The following is a 22,458-nucleotide window of genomic DNA, read 5'->3' as shown; positions in this document are numbered from 1 at the left end:
AAATACAAAAGGAAAACAAAACAAAACAATTTAAAAACAAATAAATGAGCTAGTCTCTTGGTCCTTGCTGGGCGTTCTCTCTCTCTCTCTCTCTCTCTCTCTCTCTCTCTCTCTCTCTCTCTCTCTCTCTCTCTCTCTCTCTCTCTCTCTCTGTGTGTGTGTGTGTGTGTGTGTGTGTGTCTGTCTGTCTGTCTGTCTGTATGTCTGTCTGTCTCCCAATAAAACCCCTCCCTCCCTAGCGATCCTGCTTTGGTCAAATTCAGAGCCCTCCGCATCTGATTAAAACTTTTTTAAAAAACAAGAAAACTGGGAAGGTATGAGCTAGGGGCAGTGAAAAACCCTTGAGGAATGTGAGCTCAGTTGATGTTGCGGGCTGGGCTGAGGGTACGGGGAGCCACTTTGTGCTCTGAGTTTTATGGAACATCTATACCCCATCTTTCCTCCTAGGAGCTCATGATAATGTACATGATTCCCCCCTTCCGCTTTTCCTTCTCACAACAACCCTGCAAGGTAGGTTAGTCTCAGAGAGATAGTGACTCACCCACGACCACCCAGTGATTTTTATGGTTTTGTCAGATGCAGTCACTATTATGTTGCACATGCTCTCTTTGTGGTAGTAATCACTGTAATGCCTTTGAACATGTGCAGAGTGCATTTCTGGAAAGGTATGTAGTTCAGTGATAGAGCATTTGCTTTGCATGCAGAAGGTTCCAGCAGATCCCCAGTGGAATCTCCGGTAGGGCTAGGATAAACTCCCTGCCTGGAATAGTGAAGTGCTGCTGCTAGTCAATGAGTATTATCTGACTCTGCACAAGGCAGCTGCCCATGTTCCTATTTATTTCAGTCTTTTATTCTGAACAATGAGGACTAGAATCTTACATTATTTTTACAGGAAGGAGACCACAGCACAATGTGTAGAGCACTTGCTTTGCATATAGAATGTCCCCAGTTCAATCCACAGCATCTCCAGGTGTGACCAGGTACCGGTATGTCCCCAGTCTTAAATCCTGGAGAGCTGCTGCCAGTCAGTGCAGACAATAGTAGACTAAGTGGACCCGGTGGTCTGACTTGGTACAAGGCAACTTTATATGTTTACAGTCAGCCAGCTGAACCAGCTTTTTTTTTCATTGCAGGGTGTTTACATGAGATCGAGTACTCCCCCGCTTCACAGATAATAAGCACTGGTTGCAACAGCCTCTTCCCTTGGTGAAATTTCTCCCCCATCCTCAAATGGTATACCAGAATCCAAGAAAGGGTAGGAGGAGGGGAGGGGAACAAAGCAACTGGAACAATAGGTGGTGATTAATGGACAAACACCAGTCCATCTGTTTGGAGGTTGCCATCTGCATCTGCTACTATAAGACACTGGCCAAGAGAGCAGTGGTGGGCTCAAGACTGAACAATCAGGAGGGAACTACTTATCAAATTTGGGAAATGGCAGCAGGGGAGAGGTTAAAAATCCCACCAGAATCATGAGCTCTCTGGCTGTCAGCGCACCCACCACATGGCTTGTTTAAATATATAAACAAAATAAATTACCCCCTGCCATGTCTCAATTGCCCTTCAGTTTCTTACTTTCACCTCTTAAAAAAAACAAGTTTCTAGACCTCATGGTGACTGGGCAGTATTTGACACCATCTTAGCTCCTGCAGGCTAAGGGATGATGGTCAGGGATGGTGTGAGCTGAAGTCCTGGAGCATCTGAAGAGTCACAGGTTAGCCACCTGATTTAAAGAAAAGCAAGCACACAATGTGGTGTAGTGGTTAGAGTGTTGGACTAGGACCTGGGAGACCAGGGTTCAAATCCACACTCAGCCACAAAGTTCTCTGGATGATCATGGGTCTCTCAGCCTAACCTACCTCACAGGGTTGTTGTGAGGATGAAATGCAGAGGAGATCCATGATTGCCATCTTCAGCTCCTGGGAGGAAAAGAGTGGCATATAAATGTAATAAATATATAAAGGTAAAGGTAAAGGGGCCCCTGACCATCAGGTCCAGTCGTGTCCAACTCTGGGGTTGCGGCGCTCATCTCGCTCTATAAGCCAAGGGAGCCAGCATTTGTCCGCAGACAGCTTCCGGGTCATGTGGCCAGCATGACAAAGCTGCTTCTGGCGAACCAGAGCAGCGCACGGAAACGCCGTTTACCTTCCCGCCGGAGAGGTCCCTATTTTTCTACTTGCACTTTGATGTGCTATCAAAGTGCTAGGTGGGCAGGAGCTGGGACCCGTTGCAAGGATTCGAACCACTGACCTTCTGATCAGCAAGCCCTAGACTCTGTGTATATTTGGTGGGGAATATTTTTCAGACCAAGAGGCACATTCCTTTCTAGGAAACATGTGCTGTTGGGGGGGAAGGGTGGAGACAGAGGCAAAAGTGGGTGCAGCATCAAACGTAAATTTTACCTTAAAATGATATTTTCCCCACCCTGGTAAGCAAGAGGCATGATCAGACTTCAAGGACCCATTCCAGCCAGGCAAAAACACTAAAGGAGGGTGTGAGGCAGGGCCAGTGAAGGGTGTGGCCTGGGCAGAGTCCCAAGCGGTAAATAGAGAGGCCAGGGGGGCAGATTTGGCCCCTGGGTCAAAGGCTCTCCACCTTTGATTCTAGTGTGGATGTGGGGGGGGGAGCTGGTGCTCTCTGGCTCCCATCAGCCCTAATAATTGGCCATGCTGTCTGCTGGGAGTGTAATAGCATCTCTAGGACCATTAATGCCTCATCCCCAAGCTAGTAGATCTTTAATGAAAAGAATGTCACGGTTTCAGGTGTTGTGCAAGAGGTGAAGAAAGACTAAGGGAAGGGAAGGCTGCCTGCACCCTTTTCAAAGCCTGTAAATTGAACACAATCTGTTTTGTTAACAGCTTACCAATTGCTCTCTGCAAATCAGTCCAAAGCCTGCTGTCTCTGAGAAGGTGTGAAGGGAGCCTCTTCCCCAGGGATTTGGGGGCCGTGTCACATCTTAGCCAATCTAGGGCTAAGAAAACTCTGGGAAGTGGAGGCAGGAGTGTGCCTACCCAGACTAAGGAACTACCATCCAAGATAGAACCAGGTAGGGATGGGGGAGGGATCAGTTTGATTCAATTCACATTTAAAGCTGAATCTATCTAACCCACACTTTCCAGCACAAAACATAGCTGCCAAGTTATCCCTTTTTTAAAGGGATTTTCCTTTATGCTGAATAGGCTTCCTCGCAAGAAAAGGGAAAACTTGGCAGCTATGGCACAAAATAAGTACCAAAACGCAACCGTCCTTTGAAACCTGCCCTGCTCCAAATTTTCCACTGCAATTCTACAGTCTGGTAATGTGTGCAAAAATGCATTTGATAAGATAAAGTGTGCACATAGCGGTGAAAATAGCTCGCAAAGGTGAATTATATTTGGAGAAGTTGCTTTGTGTAAACACATGTATTAAGAGAAATTCACACTAAAATGCAGACAAATTCTCATTGAATCTCAAACTGATGCAGAAATGCAGAGAACTGAATTTAATATAAGGAAATTGGGCAGATGAGAGAAAGTGTCATTGACAAGATTTGCCCAGCTCTACACCTGGAGTACTCTGCTGGGGTTTTCAGCTGCAGGATTTAATTTGACTCAGGATCTACGATTAGAACAAGGGCTTGGCTCCATAAAGGGCAGGGTGGATAAAAATAAATGATTTCTTTTTTAATAAAAAAATCAGATATTTTAAAATTTAAATTGGATTTTTAAAATTTATTTAAATTGGATTTTTTAAAATAAAATGCCCTTGGAGGGAAAATATTTCTAAAGATAGTTTTCTATTAAATTACATTATAGTCCAAAGGCTATTCATCAGGAAATAAGGATTTGTTTTAAGTTTTTCATGTGTGGTACAACCCAGTCTAAGTTTTTTTTAAAAAATTGTTTAACCACATGAGTTAACAAACATGGATACATATGCTATAATGTTACTGTTTAAGTTAAATAAATAGTTTAAATTGTTATTAAGGAAGTGGTTATTTTTCTCCTTCCAATAAAGTACAGCAGAAAAGTTGTCCACATATAAAGTTAACTTATTAAACCTCACAATAATTTCACAATCATCTGTCTATGTATTTCTAATAGTATAATCAAATCAGGAATTTTTGATATAACTGTAAAAACTATTCTAAAAAATTTATTATTCCAAAATGAAACTTTCATCTGGTTATACCAGATGCTGATTATAACCGCAAGAATGTCTTTCTGTAAAGAAATATTAAATGATTTTTAAATCAAGTCTTACTGATTAGTGATTTAAATCAAATCCACCCTGATAAATGGTGTGGCATAATATCCCTGTATTTTGTGGGGGCCTCAGCTGCTAAAGGACAATTTCCTACCCCACACAACCCATCCCAAACTTCTAGATCCATATGCAAAGGTCTCCATCAGGCATCCCCGGACACCATTTCAAAGTCTTATTTCACACTGACATATCTCTGACAATTGTTTTCCTTATCTCTTCTCTGCCCCCCCCCCCCATCTTGCACACATCTTGCCACCATCATAGCTCTATGGTAGAGTTTGGCATGCAGAAGGTTCGGAGGTCTGATCCCTGGCACCTCCGGGTAGAGCTGAAAGGGATGCCCTGCCTGAAACCTTGGAGAGTCACTGCCGGTCAGTGCAGACAATACTGAGCTAGGTGGACTGAGGATGAGTTTCAATTTATGTCAGCTTAGGGAGGGTCTTGGTTCAGTGCAGCAGCATCTGCCTTGCATGCAGAAGGTTGCAGGTTCAATTCTCCAGGTTGGGCTGGAAGGGACTCCCTGTCTGAAATCCTGGGGTGCTACTGCCAGTCAGTGTAGGCAGTACTGAGCTACATCTCATAATATGTCAGCTTCCTGCATTCCTATGCTGCAGTTAGCAGCATGCATGGAGAGCAAACATTTGGCCACAGGCAAATTTGGCTGTCTAACAAAGGCTACGGCCTTCCAAGTGGAAAGGGAAGTTTTCAAGGATGAAACCTGCATGGGACGGAATACTATTTGCTGCAACTCTGCACAATCAAATAATCTGGCCTTAGCGTTCTTATGACAGGGCGAGGGATGCTGGGGGGCACCTCTGGAAATCACTCTCTCCCCGCTCCTTGTAAAATCCCGCTTCGTGAAGTGGCTGCTTGTGCACCTTGGCTAGTTCTATAGAGAGCACCTTCCCCAAACCTACAGGTGTTTTTTTAGACTCCCAGCTCTGAACAGCTGCGCATGTGTGAAAGAGACAAGATTTGATGTGGCTGGTTCTCTTTCCCTTACACCGTGTTTGCAAGTGGTGCAGTATATACCCTCCCTCCTGCTTGCTGCATGCCCTTTTCAAGGGGCTGATTGGAACAGTAGTCCAAAACACTCGAAGGGCACCAAGTTGGGGAAGGCTGATCTACCCTGTCTGTAATTATAGAAAACCTGCACCGTGTTTCCCCATCAGCTCCAAACCCTTCCTCCCTGCACTCCTGTGGGGAGGTGGGGAGGGGATGAAGACAAGCTTTTCCTTCCTCCTGTGCCTTATGTTTGCCCTCCCTGCCCTGTTTTCTTTACTCATTGAGGAGGCATAGGGGAGGATAATTCAAGCCATTGATCTTAGATTCTCACTCCCAAGCACCCCTCCAGTGCCTATTAACACCTTTGCTACCTAAGATCAGAGCATCCCTTCCACACCCACCTCTGCCCATTTGTCAGGTCACCTCCCACTCCCCCCCCAAACAGCCCTAATGTCTCAGCTCTAACTGGTCACAATTTGTCTTTATTTGTATTGCTTTTGCATAAGCAGCACTGTATGTATTTTAACAGGGACACAGGTGGCACTGTGGTCTAAACCACTGAGCTTCAAGGTGAGCTCCCGTTGCTTTCCCAGCTCCTGCCAACCTAGCAGTTCGAAAGCACGCCAGTGCAAGTAGATAAATAGGTCCCACTGTAGGGCATTTCCATGCACACTGGTTTCCGTCACGGTGTCCCATTGCACCAGAAGATCCCTCCTCTTCAGAGAGGGGGGAATTTGCGGGCGGGACCCGCTCTACGCTCCGAGCAGGGGGGCGTGTTCGGCCCCCTTCTCCACCTTTACCTGCCGTGCTCAGGGCCCTGGCTGGGCCAATAGGGCCAGCTGTGGGCAGGGCTACCTGTTTTAAAAGAGTGCTGCAGACCCCAGCTCGCCCCCTTTTTGCGCTGCTCCTCGTCGGATCTCCCCGCCCACCCTCCCTTTAGGTCTTCCCTTAGGGTGTTCGCTTTGACCTTGCTATGGACTTCGGTTGGTCGCCTTGGTTGCCCAAGGGGCCTGATAGGAGTTTTTTATCCAATTGGCTAATTGGCACCGGCCTCTTGGTTTTTTCACCTACCTCATAGCAATTCGTCACAACTTCTTCGGTATTTGGCGGTAGGCATTGGAATATGGAGTTGTCTTGTGTGTTCGAGGACTGGTTGTGGCCATCATCCAACCCTCCTCTCATAGGGGTATCCCCTTAAGGGATCTGGCGGTCGTGGATCCCGTCCTACGCCCTGCTGGTGGCTAGGGCCATGGCACGACCCCCGGTGACACCAGGGTGAGCTATCAGTTGTATTTGCATCAACAGGCTCCTTCCTTGGGGTGTTAACCTGATATGACCCCCCGCTGAGCGGGGTGGAGTCACGCTTGCTAGCGAGTCCAATGCCTAAGCCAATACCTCTCACTTGCTCTAACCAATAAAGTTGTGGCCTTATTCTACCCATTAACTCTAATACCATGTGTCACTGTGTCTTTATTTATCGCAGGGGGGTGGGTCCTCGAACCGCAAGCGGTTTAGTCCTGCTGGCCACACTACCCGGAAAGCTGTCTGTGGACAAACACTGGCTCCCTTGGCCTGAAAGCGAGATGAGTGCCACAACCCCATGGTTGCCTTTGATTGGACTTAACCATCCAGGGGTCCTTTACCTTTTACCTTTATGTATTTTTAAGAGTGCAAACATGACAGCAACCTTTGCCAACCTGGTGCCCTCCAGATGTTTTAGACTGTAACTTCCATCAGCCCCAGCATCGTATGGCTGCAATGGCTGGGGCTGATGGGAGCTGTATCAGGAGGGCACCAGGTAGGCAAAATCTGGCGTTGTTTCAAAGCAACTGCATGTGTGCAGTGCTTTTTTTCTTTAAAAAAAAAGTTCAGGGGAACTCTCATTTTGAATCAAGAAAATCACCATTTTAGTTCAAATCGGGGAAAATGCAGTAAATGGACAAAAGTACTGTACCAAGATTCACAAAATGTTTAGGAGTATGCGTAGCCCTGCATTCCCCCAGAAAAAGCACTGTATGTGTATGTGAAGCTACAGCCTATTGGGACCTCCGCTTAGAGGTGCCAGAATATTCTTTTATGATTTTATTACAGCAGGCTAGCCCCCTTGAAGTTGTTACAAAGGAAACCTATTGTAACAGATCAAGTGATTGATCCATCTGCCTCAATACTGTCAACACTGACTAGCAGCAGATCTCTGGGTTTCAGGCAGGAGTCTTCCCCTCCCACCTCAGCCTTACCTGGAGATGCCCTCAGGGGTTGCACCTAAGACCATCTGCCTGATGCTCTGCCACTGAGCTTTGCCCTTTCTTTTGGAGATAAGGAAAATATACCCCTGCCCAATACTTTGCAGAGCAGCTGCCAGTCAGAGAAGACAGCACTGGGTTAGATGGACCAGTCAGCTCCAGATGCTCTTGATCAAGGAACAAAATGCGCATTTGCAAGCTTGCAGGAAGAAGGGGAAGTTTGGTGTCAACACTTTCACTCCTGCCAAAGGGAGCAAATGGGTTCTAAATGAGAGGGGAATTGCAGCAGGGTAAGGGGTGTGTGCTAAGGCCTGGTTAGCAGCAGGCTGAGAAGGGGAGTGTTGAAACTGGTGGGACAGCCAGCTCCCTCCAAACCCACAAAGCTTTTGAGACTCGGGGTGTATGAATCATAGAATCATAGAGTTGGAAGAGACCACAAGGGCCCTCCAGTCCAACCCCCTGCCAAGCAGGAAACACCATCAAAGCATTCTTGACATATGGCTGTCAAGCCTCTGCTTAAAGACCTCCAAAGAAGGAGACTCCACCACACTCGTTGGCAGCAAATTCCACTGCCGAACAGCTCTTACTGTCAGGAAGTTCTTCCTAATGTTTAGGTGGAATCTTCTTTCTTGTAGTTTGAATCCATTGCTCCGTGTCCGCTTCTCTGGAGCAGCAGAAAACAACCTTTCTGCCTCCTCTATATGACATCCTTTTATATATTTGAACATGGCTATCATATCACCCCTTCACCTTCTCTTCTCCAGGCTAAACATACCCAGCTCCCTAAGCCGTTCCTCATAAGGCATTGTTTCCAGGCCTTTGACCAAATGAGATTATAGTAGACACAAGGCTCGGGGGGGGGGCAACTTGTCCTCTGCCCACAGGAAAACCTGTATGGGCTGCACTCTTTCAGACTGTGGGCGGGTCACGTCCTGCACACTGAAAGCTAGCATGTCAGGGAAGACACCTTTCTCCCCGGCATGAACTTTCCTAAGTTAAGTGAAGGGATTTTGTGTGTTGGAGGGGTAAATTCAGCAGTGGAGGTCGGTCCATTGGGCTGAATAGGATGCTACCCCACCTGCCAGTTCCCACCTGCCTGTCTGCTTGTGTGCAACCAAATCGTGGGCGGTGCTGGCCAGGGCCGTCTCAAGCACGCCGGGCGCCCTGGCAGTGGTGTGGAGATCGCTCCGGCGCCCCTGCCCCGCTCCATTTCTTGCCGCGGTTGGTGGGTGGGTGGGCACAGTCCGCAGCACGGTTTCCGCGTGGCCCTGCCGCCTCGCGCCACCCAGACTACCCCTAGAGCCATCCCTGGTGCTGGCATCGTATCCCATTCTGCCCTGTCTCTTGTCGCATGCAGCACCTTTTCCTTTCTGCTGCATTCATCTTCCTCCAAAAACGCCCCCATTCCTCTCACCATCCCGACATCACGCTGAGAATTACGACATTATGGAACTAACTATACTGCACAACTTATGATGTTGCAAAGCCACATCAAGATGTGGTTATCGCCGTGCATTCCATTGGCCACCACAGACCCACCCCCTTTTTTTGGTAAAACATTTTAAAATTCATTCATACCTATGTGAAAGAAAACAAATGTTGTTTATTGAGACGTTCAGGCATTCCCTTGTATGTCAAGAAGAGAGCACTGAACAGGCCTCTGACGTTGCCTCCCTGGGAATCCTGCCCTATGAAACACCTGCATGCCTCTCTTGTCTCCTTTGAGCTGCATCTTCCCAAGGGAGCCGAGGTGGAACGCCAGAATTTACAGGGGGTGCAACAAGGCGCCAGTGTCCAAAATGAAGTAGGAAATCTGGTTTGGGTAAGGGGGGGGCTGCACAGCTCCCTCCCCTCCTGGCATGGGTGAAAACATCAGCAGCTGAGGCTTTCTTGCTGGTGGAGGAAAAGCCCAGGGTCCCAGACAGCTGCAGAAAAAGGAATAAATCTTTGCTTATCTCCGCAAGGAACCTCAATGACACGGCCGGCCCAGATGTCTGGCAGGAGGCAGAGATACCTCCAGCTTCACTGGAGGTTGCTGTGGTGATGGGGGCAGCTTGGAGCAGAAAGCGGGGTAGTTGGTGGGGAGAATTACCTTCAGAAGAGGCTGCTGCTGAGCTCAGGTTCGGGGGGGGGGGGGGCTTTGCCATTTGTGGACAATAAATGGCTTTATTTGCCCGTCTTATCAATAGGAGGTTGGGGGGCGGCGGCTATTTAATCAGTTCAAGGGCTGTTCTTAGCAGCTGCACCTCCTTGCCAGCACAGAGCAGCCACTGTAAAATAGGGCACAGTGATGATGGTAGGAGTGAGTGAGTGTGCACGTGTGTCTTAGCAGCAAGGCCCAGCTGGGGAAGCCCACAAAAGGGAATCAATCAACTAGTGATTGTGCATTTGTCTTTCAGCTTGCGGCGATGGCAGTTAGGATGGTCTTTATAGGCAGATGCAGCTACCTACAATCTCAGCTAATTGCATGGCTCCTCAGTTGCTCATACTCCCATCTGTGTGCAAATAATAAAACTGGAGCAAGCGGCTGTAATTGGGTCCTATGATTTCCTCCCCGCCCTTGGGCATTATGTTCTGCTTGCAGGTTTCCTGCGGATGTCTGGGTGGCCACTGAGAGAACAGGATGCTGGACTAGAAGAGCCACTGGCCTGACCCAGCAGGCTCTTCTTCTTTTAAGTGAAAGCAGTTTGCCATGCTTTATTGCACCTCTGATCTAAGTTCCCACTGGTCAAATCTCTCCAATATGTAGCGAATATCTCCCCCTTTCTCATGACCAACTAAAGCAGGTGTGGGCAATGCTTGGCTGTCCAGAGGCTGCTGATTGGCCGTGCTTTCTGGGGGCTGATGGGTGGCCAAAAGTTCCCCACACCCGCACTAAAGCCTTATTTTGCAAATCCTTATCTTCTGGTTTGCTCTGATCCATGATCTTTAACATGCTGCGAATGTAACTGCTGTACTTTTGTCGGTCCTGGGAAAATAAAATAATAAAAGCACCATGCAAGTGTTAGGAAAACACTGTTCCTGACAGAAGGAAGGACTTGTAGAGTAGGCATGAAGTAACATTTCTGCTGAATCTGCATGAGGGCATTTTAAGGGCTGAAGAATGGGATATGAATTTTGCAAAATAAGTACTTCTATTTCCTTCACCCCCCTTTGACTCAATCAATGGCTTTCCCCACCTGGTTGCTAAAATAGGGGTGCGAAGGGACATACTGTAAGGGCTTTGCGTCCCAGTCTGAGCAGGACCAACTGGGAGACTCCCACTGCAGGCATTGCAGCGGGTCATATTGTAAAGGACACCTGTCTAAAGTCTGCCTTTCTTCTCCAGCGTGTGCCATTCCTTTTGTCTGGTATGTAATTAGATAAGAAACAAGTCTCCAGTCTGTTCCTTGAGCAGCTCTTTGCAATATTTGAGGGCTCAGGTGGAAGACAGTACAAAACACTCCCCACTTGTTGAAGCCTCTGATGAGCGTCCAGGGTGGAATGGGCCAGCAAACCGCTCTGCATCGCTTTTGAGGTCCAAGGCAGAAACATATATAAAGAAAATGACAAATCATAATCATGCCCATGACCCAGTGAATTAAAATAATAAATATGTACCCAAATTCTGGCTAAGCATCACCACCTCACTATGCTGAAGTCATAGCTAGGTCCTGACATACCATTACAACTACAGTGGTGCCTCGCTAGACGAATTTAATTCGTTCCACGGGTCTTTTCTTACAACGAAAAATTTGTCTAGCGAATCCCATAGGAATGCATTGAAATTTTTTTTGCCCAAAGGAACGCATTAATTGAATTTCAATGCATTCCTATGGGAAACCGTGATTCGCTAGACGAATTTTTCGTAAAATGAATTCATCTAGTGAGGCAACCTCCGCTAGAAAAAACATTTCGTTAAGCGGAAATTTCGTTAAGCAGGGCATTCGTTAAGCGAGGCACCACTATAGTTTGCACTAAAAAAAATGGATTTGTGGAACTAGTCCACAAGGGCACTATGACCATCAGACAGAACCCAGTCTGATATTAACAGTCTGCGGTAACAAAGAACTGGGTCTTCGAAGATTGGTGGCTGTAGTGTGGCTGGAATGCATTCCCTGCTGAAATACACCACCTCCATCCGTATTTGCATGTCACTGGCTCCTGAAGACGCATCTGTTTAGGGAAGCCTGCCCTTGCACTTCTGATGTTATTTAATTGTAATGCTTTTAAAATTAAGGATGTTTTAATGCTCTGATGAAATGGCTATTGGGTATTTCAAATGTGCATGGATCTCAGAATTGATTTTATAGATAGCTCAGTTGGCTAGAGCGTGACGCTGATAACACCAAGGTTGCAGGTTCAATCCCTGTATGGGACAGCTGTGTATTCCTGTACAGTGGTACCTTGGTTCTAGAATTTAATCCATTCTGAGAGTCCGTTTGACTCCCGAAACAGTTAAAAAACCAAGGCACAGCTTCCAATTGGCTGCAGGAGCTTCCTGCACTCAATCCGAAGCCCCGTCAGCCATGCGGCTTCCAAAAAACATTCGCAAACCAGAACACTCACTCCCGGGTTTGCGGCATTCGGGAGCCAATTTGTTCGGGAGACAAGCCGTTCCGACTACCAAGATACCACTGTATTGCAGAAGGTTGGAGTAAATGAATTTCAGGGTCCCTTCCAATGCTGATTCTTTGACAAAAACTGCTCAGAAGCCATCTGGCATTTAAGCAGTATATAAACTAATAAATAACGAGTAATTCTCTGTTGACGTGAACCTATGGGAGCTCCCATAAACTCCTTGGAAAATAACAAAGCAGGAGTTGCTGTTTATCTTTTTTTCTGGACAGCTGTAGCACTGCATGATTTCATGGCTCCCTATCACTTTGCACACACAAGCTGTTTATTTCCTCTCCACTCCCCTGAGCCCACCTGCTTCAAGGCAAGCCAACTCTCAATCACTTCAAACATTTTCCTTATTTAGTATGGGGCACAGGTGAGGGTCTTGTTTTTGTCCACCTTAACAGCATGATTGAATCGGCCGCTCTGCAGGAAGCATCCGTCTGGAGGTTGAAGTCTCTCTTCACAATTCTATAGAAAAAGGGGTGGGTGGGGGAGGGCCCACTTCCCTTCTCGGGGATGGCCCCTCTGGGAACAGCTACTAAGTGTTGTCACTGTCTTAATCAAAACTGGGGAAGAGATTATTTTTTCCTAACGTTTCTTAGATGCTTGCAGCAGCTGCAAGGGTCAGCTCAGTTTGCCACGCTAGTACACTTGCTGGGGCGTCCTCAGAGACAGAGCCTCTTTTCCTGTTTTTTTGGCTTGATATTGAAGTTTATTATTTATTTTTCAAGAAAGAGAAATGGCAGCAAAAAGGGGAGTTTGAGTCCCAAATTTTCCCTAAATTCTATTGAGCTCTGCTGTTATTGAGGGACTGCACAGTCAGCTGTGTTTAGACTGCAAAAGGCCTCCTTGTCTAGTTGGGTTTTTTTTATGGGTTGGAACAGTAGCTTCTTAAAAAACACCACCACCCCAAACTATTGGAAATTGCCAAGTGCTGGAAGACATCATTCCTGCAACCCTTTCTGAGAGACCCATTTCACTGTGAGAATAACACACCGACCTGTGTGATCGTTCAGCAACCTCATAAAATCTGTCCTGAAGTGATGCTGTAAATGCCAGCTTTATTAATGCAACTGTGCACTAGCTAATGCTTTTGGTCTTATCTCTCCTTATAAAGGACAGAACTGGTTACATTCTTTTAAAGGACAGAGTAGTACCTCAGAGAATTGGTAATCTAGCAAAGCGCTTGGGACTTAGACTCAACAATATGGAAGTAGGGGGTGGCCGCTCGGTGTGCGTCCGGGGCTGCAGTCATGGGGCTCAGGTCGAATTCTTCCTTGAGGGTTGAATGGATTGCAGCCGTTTCGTTTGCTGCTGGAGCGGCAGTCATTGGATATCTTGCTTACAAAAGATTTATCAGCAAGGACAGATGCTGTAATGGGATGGTAAATCCCAATATCCAGAAAGATGGTTCTGGATATGGAACAATATGAAAGGTAGTTCATGCATTTGATATGGAAGATTTGGGGGAGAAAGCTGTGTACTGCCGGTGTTGGGAGATCTAAGAAGTTTCCATTGTGTGATGGGTCTCATACAAACCATAATGATGAAACGGGAGACAATGTGGGACCTCTGACCATCAAGAGAAAAGATGCATAAATGATGAATGATCTGGACACCGCACAAACAACCATATTGCAGTGTTTTCTGCTCACTTGTAATTGGTGTAAAAATGAGGTCTGAAGTCATTTCACTAAAGATTTTTAGATGTGTAGTATACAGTATGCTGCAACTGATGTACGGTAATTCAGCGTTTCTCAACCGCTGTTCCGCGGCACACTAGTGTGCCACGAGACGCTGGCTGGTGTGCCGCGACGTGCGGCGATGAGAAGGGTGATTTGCATTGTCACGTGCCTGGCGGCCGCCAATACACTACACTGACCCGCCAGAAAGCAATATTTCTCCTCCTCTTTCCCTAAGCTCAGTGCAAACGAGCCTGGCGGCCGCCGATACACAGCACTAACTCGCAGGAAAGCAATATTTGGCAAGTGTTTCTTACAGTCATAATTATAATATAGGGCGGCACAGAGTTAAATTTTTTAATGGTGGTGTGCCTCGTGATTTTTTTCACAGAACAAGTGTGCCGTGGCCCAAAAAAGGTTGAGAAACACTGCGGTAATTCATGGTGTTTGCCTTGCTTAAACACTACAATGTATGTTAGGAATGAATACTTGTGACCTTGCTTTTGTTTTGTCTTGTAAAATGTGCATTCTCATTAAGTGTATTTAAAAAAAAAACCTTTAGAATGTACTCGGAACTATGTATGGGAAGATAATACATTAAATTATCTATCTATATATATATAAATGTAAACTGGGCATGTCCGTTCCTCTCCAATGTTCAATGAAACCGCTTGACCGATAGCGTTGAAATTTGGACACAACGCCACATGCAAATAAGAGAGTAACCTAAGACACTTTCCGTACACAGATGTCACACCTGGGCCAGGTAAAAAACCCCAAACCCCGTTTCAGAACACACAACTCACCCAAAAGTGCATGCTGGGAAACAGAACCCAGAAGCTGACATTCCTTTTCCAAGGGTGGGGGCCAAGGAATGGAGACAGGGCGGAGGCCTTGGCTTGCATTTACTTCCAAGCCAAGCCAAGGCCTTCAGACTAGGCCTCGGCTCTACTTTACAGCCTACATACTAGGCCTCAGGCTTTACTTTACAGACTAGGCCGAGTGGAGCCCTAGGTGGGGCATGGGGGGAGGGGCCTGAATAGGTCATGGGTTGAGCCAGGGCGGGGGGAGTCACAGGGATGACCCAGGGGTGGGGGGACAGGATACCTCATGGGTAGCGACAGGATGGGAGGAATCACAGGGATGAGACACAGGGGGGGACGGACACACATAGTCCGGGAGGGGGACACATCCTCCCCCTTTCCAGGGAAACAAGGACCCTGAGCCAGGCACAGCAACGCGTGCCCGGGCCACCTAGTTTTGAAATAAAAATAATTAAAAAAAAACAATGTGGAAGCAGCCAATTTGCAAGCAAGGGTTAGCCAAGCTTGGCCAGAAAGATGCCACTTGAAGCAGGAGCAGCAGTTTCCCCAAGGACTTAAACCCTGGGTTACTCCCAGACATCTCACCTTTAACTGACGTTACCAGGACCATATGCACAAACTCTACTGCTGAGCTGTGGCCCCTCTTTATGATCAGAAAACTAAGGTGGCAGGAGCAATTTCTCCCTGTAATACACAGAAGTGTGATAAAGGTCCCCTGAAAATCAGTTAGGACCCCCCCCCCACCTCCCCAAGGCATCCTAAAAGAGAGAATCTGCTCATTCAAGCTTATTGCTGCCATGCTGAAGATGGTATGACACGGTACCTAAGGTTTAACGCTGATCAACGTCTCCATGGTATCAGCACAAGTTTAAAGACCTACTGACACTCAGCCCCAAGCCCTTTTTTGGGTTGAGCTACACACCCTCTGTTGGCAGAGGTTTGCTCTCCCACTACTGCACAAGGAACGCTTTCTGGCTGTGAGGCTTGTTGTTTGTGGCTTCTTCCTGTAAAGAGACACCCACAGGGTTGCCCTTGTGCCAGCAGCACGGTTTATAAGCTCCACTGTACGTCTTCGTAACAAGCATAACCCACCACATATCTTAAGCTTAACAGAGGCCACAGATCAATCCTTTGCACCAAGGAATGCATTGAGTTTTGTGCTATTATTATTATTATTACTATTATTATTACTACAGGTTGTTGTTTTTTTCCAAAATATTTATAAACAAAAGGCTAATAACCTTCAACAGCACTTCTGTTACATATGTAAAAAAAAGGGTCTTAAGAACAAGTCGTACTCCAATGCACACTAATACAATACAGTGTCTAATGTCCTTGGCCACACTTCTCTACACATCACTCTGGGATTTCCCGGGGAACCAACTTCACACGGGTATTGGAATCCAATTGGCTGGTCAGTCTCCCCTTGTGATCAGGTCCTCAATGTATGCATCCAGTTCGTCATCTGTATTGAAATCAATGTCCTGAAACCAGCAAAGGGAAATATAGTTCAATGTCTATGAGAAAGCATTTGATACAGTAGGGTGACTGCTTGCTAGCTGGGGCTGATGTGAGTCGTAGCTGAAAACATCTGGAGGACACCAGGTTAAAAATATGCTCAGATTTTTGAGATTCTGCAAGATTCTGCCTGTTGTATTTTTGTGATTATGAGCATGGAAACAAATTTCTTACATTTCCTTATAGCCAGAAGGAAGGGGGAATTAACAAGAAAATATGTAGAATAGCAATATAAGTATGTGTTCTGTACAGCAGAGTAGATGCAACCAAAGTTCTATGATAATTTACATTTAAATAAAAAAGTTATAATGAAAAAACATGTCCAGTTTTTTGCAATTCTAGCTGGGGCCTCACTCACCTCTTGGACTTTTTGTAGCAGTGCTACTATGTTAGTCCTTAGCTTCTGGAGTTTCTCTTTTGTTTCCATGAGCTTCTGTTCTTGGATGTGAAGCTTCTCTTCAGAGGCTTTGGCCTGGGCGTTAGCTTGAGTCTGGTAGGAGTTGCATAAGTTTTGCAGCCCCTTCTCGTACTGCTTGAAATATTCTTTCTGCAGGGAGGCAAGACACAAGAGAGTTGGTTCTAGGAGTTTCAAGATAAGCCACATGTATTGTTCCAATATGTCCTTATGCAGTGGGAGGCCACATTCACACCATACGTTTAAAGCAGTACCATACTTTAAAAGAGTTATGGCTTTCCCCCAAAGCATCCTGGGAACTGTAGTTTGTTAAAGGGTGCTGAGAGTTGTGAGGAGATCTCTGCTCCCCTTGGAGAGGTACAATTCCTAGAGCGCTTTAATAATCACTATCTCTTCCCAGGGAACTCTGGGAAGTGTAGGTCTGTGAAGAGGAGTAAGTGTGGATGTAGCCAAAGTGTCTGATTCCTTCCCTCACCCTGAAGAGTGCCACAAGGCATCCTGTCTGAGGATGTAGATACACTGCAATCTTTTGCTGCAAAATTGTCTGTCTGTTTTTCTTTCTCTTAAAATAATACCCATGTTTGCCAAAAGGCAAAAAAAATTAATTGGAGTTAAACTGTCAATTTGACAGTGGAAGCCTCTGCTTTTGCAATTAACTAAGATCTGTCTTCCACCCCTGCAGTCTGCTGCCCTCTGCTGACTAAAAAGTGTCTGGAAAAGGACAAGAGTTGCTCGCATTCCAAATGGGTCTCTCATTTATCTTAAACGCTTGCACAAAAGGTGTCAGGCAACCCTTTTCTCTCCCCTTTGTGGTACATTCAAATTATAATCTGAGGGTTTGGCTCCTAATTTAGGCACTTTATCTCTCTCTATATATAAATGTAGGCATTGTGCACGCGGATGTAACAGCCTTTCTCCGTAACCGCTGAACTGTAATGTAACAAATTTGGCCACAACGTTCCATGCCCATCAGTGAGAGATCTGGCATAATTTTTTTCTCCAAAAAAGCAAACCTTTCATACCTAAAATAATGATTAAACACAAAAAAGTGGCGCCCAAATTAGACATCACCAGCAGAAGCTCCGAAGACTCCAGCAGCATCCAGTAGAAAAGCAGATCGCCCACTGCTGCCTGCAAAGCCGCGCCACCAGATGACATCACAAAATTCCAAAGCAACCAACTTAAAACAGGCCTTTTGCAGCAACAAGGCCCAACATTGCCAAGTGGAGGTAGGGGCCTGCTGGGGGGGATGGGGGGCCCGAATAGGGGGCAGGGATAGGTAATGGGTCAGAACAGGATAGGGGGAGACACAGGGATGAAACCTGCCCTCTCCACAGTATCTCGCCTTGGCTTTGCAGACTAGGCTGAGTGGATTCAGGGGCCTGCCTGGGGGGGATGGGGGCCCCCCGAATAGGCCACAGCATAGAATCAACTGAATATGGGCCTTTTACAGGGCCATGCCTTTGGGTAGAATAAATGTTATTTCACATAACACATGTGGGTAGGGGAGTCAGGGTTGGGACAGGGCAAAATTTTACAGAACATGCACATTGGGGGAATGATTGTGTGCAAAATGAACGGGTCACAGGGATAACCGGGGAGGGGGGGGTTGGACAGAGGAGAGGAGGGAAATCACAGGGGTAAGTGGGAGGGTTAGGGGGTGGGGGGAAAATAGGTCATGGATCAGGACAGAGTTGGGGGGTTCACAGGGATGAGGGAGGGGGATGAGGGGGGGAATCACAGGGATATGTCATGGATCGGCACAGGGTAGGGGAAATCACACAAATAACCCACAGCAATGCGTGGCAGGGCCAGCTAGTACATTATAAAAGGTTACAATTATGGATGGTGATATCATAACCACTGACTCCAAAAAATGTCTCACTAAAGCCAGTGCAACGTTGAGTTAAAAGGGTAGCATTCTGCCTCTCTAAAAACTGGCAGCTGGCAAAGTATAGAGGAGTGGTTCTCGAAGTGGGTGGTACCACCCCCTGGAGAGGTTTACCTAGGTGGGCGCTAATGAGACAACAGGAAGACATGGGGGTGCTGGAGGTGCTCCCCCTAAGTGCACTGAATGCTTATTTGCAATTGACCAGGCTAGAGCCTAAAGCAAACACCTTCCTTGTTTCATATTTAAAGTTTTACTGCTCATCACTTTCAAAGCTATTTCCTTTGGTCACATTTATATTTACAATTCTGTATTGTCACAAGTCAGAAGACAGACAATTATTTGCTATAGCTATTGATTTTCATATAAATTAGTTACTGCACATCTGTGGTAGGTGAAGGTTTGTGCATGTCTGGTAAGCTGAGTTATGTATGGATATTTTATGCTATAAATTTCCTTCACCTGTATGTTTCCAACAGCAAGAATGTGTAACTATTCCAACTTGCTGGATTTTATTTTGTGATTATCTTCCTTAGTGGGTCGTGCAAACCGCTATTCTGAATAATGCTTTTTCATAGGGTTGGGTAGGGGACACTGGAGATGAGTTCATGGAACCAAGTGGGCTGTGCCCCCCCCCCAAAAAAAACAGGGAACAACTGATGCAGAAGCTAAGAATGAAGCAAGAGCAGCCACCAGCTCAGGTCTTGCCGCCACTGTAAGCACAGGACTTACCAGAGGGAAAGCTGCTAACTCTTCTGAATTCATGGCACTCAGGTCATTCTTGGAGATGGGGAAATTTGGGGGTAAGAAGTACCGCAAGCAATTCCTGCCCAAACAAAAACAAGCATGCTAAGAAGAGCAAGACTATGTGTGCATTACAATTTGGAGAACACAGAATATTTTACAGAGTACAGAGCTCATCTTCTTGCACAGCTTATTCTCCCCGCCTCCCTTTTCATTAATACAGCAAGTTTCTACTCCTTGCGATTCTGAAGATATGATGCAATGCCTGGTGGAACCCCAATGAAGGCAGAATAAATTATGCAAAGTTACTCAATTAGCATTGGCACAGGCTGCAGAGTTTAGATTGCTCAGGCACAGAATATTAATATTTTTGGCACTTTCTCTGTCCCAACAAAAGAAACTCCACAGCAGGTAACAGGTCAGATACAGTAAGAACATCACATTGACAACAGGATGTTAAAAGCAAAAGCAGGAGTCCAAAATTAAGCTGACATCTATAAAGCTGCTTAGCGAAGAGGCTCACCGGAGAGATTGAGCTAGTAAGTCTACAATCTCATGGCTGTTGCTGGAAGCGGTGGTGTCTGGCTCAGTCCGGACACACTCTGAGGTAGAGGGCTTGGGCGCAACGTCTTCCTTCTGTTGCTTTTGAGTGTCTGGAGTTCGCAGTTCTGGTGAGGGAGGCTTCATGAGTCGAACATCCTCGCTGTTTCTCTCGACCCTGAAGGAAGCAACAGACACATCACAAGGAATCCTTCCTAAAGACCAGAGTAAGAGTCTTTGCTGCCTCCCCACGGCGAACTGATGTGCTGACAGCCATTCCCTGGGTACCAAAGATTTGCTTTACATGGTGATGACCAATACTGGCTGGCATTCATTTCCCTTTCCCTGTCTATACACTGTGCTAGAGGCAGCAGCTACCACAGCCCCTGCATCCCAATATAGCTGTGATTCCTACAATGCAAGGGGCTGGTCAATATGGTCCTTGTTGTCCCTTCCACCACTACAATTCTATGATTCTACACACACAAAAATTACCAGCGATCTCTTGGGGTGGTATCTGTCGGGACATAGTCAAACTTCACTTTCCAGCGGATACCTTTCTTGCCCATCTCCACATTTGTAACTCGGCCCGTGAACCACTCCTTGTTCACGCGGACTTCCACGTGGAGCCCTTTATCTGAGGTGCACAGAAGGGCAGAAAGTCTGGCATTAAGCATCTGTTTTCAAAGCAAGCAAATGTTCTGGCATCTCCTTAAGGTTTGGTCGGAGACCACTCTCAACATGCCCTTATTACGGGACAACAGGCACAAAAATAAACCTGGGAGTATGTTAGAACTGCTTTCAAATAGGATTGACGTTCCGAGCTCTCTGTTCGATCCAGAAACTGCATCCCATGGAAATTACATCGCTTAATGTGCCAGAAAAAGATACAGCTTGATCCCATTCATTATTATGCAGGTTTAAGGGTCAGTCACAGCGGCTGCATTTGAAGCCAGATTGTTTTGCTTTAACCTGGAACTATAATCTTAATTGATGTAGAACAGATCTGCCCGAAACCTGCAGTCATCGTGGTGCTCAATACATGCACCATTTTGCTCCCCTGGAAGAATCAAGTAGGTGCAGAGACCAAGCGACTTATTTCTTACCTTTCTGTGCCCTCTTCAGTTCTGCCAAGTCTTCTTCCCCTCCGCTGTCTGTCAGCTGAAAGCAGAGATAACAGAGACTCAGCACAGAGTACTTTACTAACTAAAAGAAGACCCAACAAAAAGCTAGCTTTAGAATTCAGCAAAAAACTATCTGTGCGCATTTTCATTTGCACTCAACTTTCTGGGCTGGGGATAAGCAGTACTTATGGAGAAAAAAATGTTAATATATTGCTTAAACACAATAGCCTTGCAGCCATTGGCACCTAGAACAAAAGACTAGAGCAGTCATCCTCTAACTGAGGACAGAAGTTAATAGCTACTGGTGGCCTTATCAAGAAATAATAATAAATAAAATACTAAATGTAAAGCAATTATTCTTTGTGAATTTCTCCTCTTTTAAAGCAATCCAAGTTGGTGGCCATCACTGCTTCTTGTGAGAGTGAATTCTATAGTTAACTCTGTGCTGTGTGAAAAAGTACTGATGATTTTTACAAGTTAAATTATGATGTTATGCAGGGAAGATTGCTCATTAGCCCTGAAGCAGTCAGAGTTAAGCTATAGCAGCACAGCAAAGCAGGAATTTCCAGGCAGGAACACAAAGAGTCATCACTGCTTAAAGTCATTGCCTAGTGGTTAGATTGGGTAGAGCACTGGAACTAAGGAGACCATGTAATTAGCCATGTAATTGTTTCATAACAATAGCAATCAAATTTGCTTTTGTAATTAACACAAGCATCAAACCTTTTTAAGATTACTTTCCTTGTTGTTCTCATAACCTGAACTCCACTTAAAATCGCTGCCCATGATATGACAAGCTTTAACCGCTTAATGAAGCGGATTTCTTTTGATAAATCAAATGCCCAACTCCAGGTGAAACTGTAAGTCAAAACTTGACAAATAATGGACAGGTATTTTAATGGAGTTAAAGTCATGAGAAAAACAAAGGTGATCTTAAAACAGGTTTGGCACTTCTACTAATTGCAAAAAATACACATCTGATAGCTTTTGCTGTGAAACCGAGTGAAGGCTGCCATTTGATGGAACACATTATCATGTCCTACCTGTGCTTAAAGATGAAATACAGAACATTGAGGCAATTAGGGATTTTATCTCCATGTCCTATATCTGAGCTCAAGCAGAGGAAAGACATGATAATGCACTCTGTCAATTGGCAGCCTTCACTCGAGGAGTTTAAGGGGAGGACAAATTCAGCTTGTTTAGCTGCTCGTCTTGGATCTGACTGTCAGAACTGTCTGTCCAGACCAGGGGTCAGCAACCTTTTTCAGCCGTGATACGGTCCACCGTCCCTCTGACCATGTGGTAGGCCGGACTATATTTTGAAAAAATAAATAAAAATGAATGAATTCCTATGCCCCACAAATAACCCAGAGATGCATTTTAAATAAAAGGACACATTCTACTCATGTAAAAAAAGGCTGATTCCCGGACTGTCCGTGGGCCGGATTGAGGTGATTAGGCCGCATCTGTCCAATGTGCCTTAGGTTGCCTGCCCGTGCTCCAGACAGTTTTCACTCACAAAATATAGATGTCCATACTTTGGCAAAAGTTCCAATGGAGATGGAACAGGGACAAAGAACAGAAACTTTAAGGGATTCTGAATGGCAAAACCAGACTTGCAAACTTCT

At 45.9% G+C, this 22,458-nt stretch overlaps 1 protein-coding gene and 1 pseudogene across 4 annotated transcripts in view; one reads left to right on the top strand and one right to left on the bottom strand.

Moving 5' to 3' along the window:
• Positions 1–13,300: 13,300 nt before the first annotated feature.
• Positions 13,301–13,827, top strand: LOC118076343 (CDGSH iron-sulfur domain-containing protein 1-like; annotated as a pseudogene).
• Positions 13,828–15,798: 1,971 nt separating this feature from the next.
• MORC2 (MORC family CW-type zinc finger 2) overlaps positions 15,799–22,458 on the bottom strand; it is a 48,240-nt gene continuing 41,580 nt past the window's right edge. For all 4 annotated transcript variants that reach the window (XM_035099052.2, XM_060269504.1, XM_060269505.1 and 1 more), the window contains 6 exons: positions 20,813–20,867; positions 20,202–20,343; positions 19,690–19,884; positions 19,155–19,248; positions 16,478–16,666; positions 15,799–16,085 (listed from right to left, as the gene is read on the bottom strand). In XM_035099052.2, the coding sequence (XP_034954943.2) occupies positions 16,017–16,085; positions 16,478–16,666; positions 19,155–19,248; positions 19,690–19,884; positions 20,202–20,343; positions 20,813–20,867 (744 nt within the window). In that variant the 3' untranslated portion in view covers positions 15,799–16,016. The remainder of the gene's footprint in view (positions 16,086–16,477; positions 16,667–19,154; positions 19,249–19,689; positions 19,885–20,201; positions 20,344–20,812; positions 20,868–22,458) is intronic.

Source organism: Zootoca vivipara, chromosome 17 (assembly GCF_963506605.1).
Source record: "Zootoca vivipara chromosome 17, rZooViv1.1, whole genome shotgun sequence".
Taxonomy (NCBI): Eukaryota; Metazoa; Chordata; class Lepidosauria; order Squamata; family Lacertidae; genus Zootoca; species Zootoca vivipara.
This window is presented reverse-complemented; position numbering and strand designations above follow the sequence as displayed.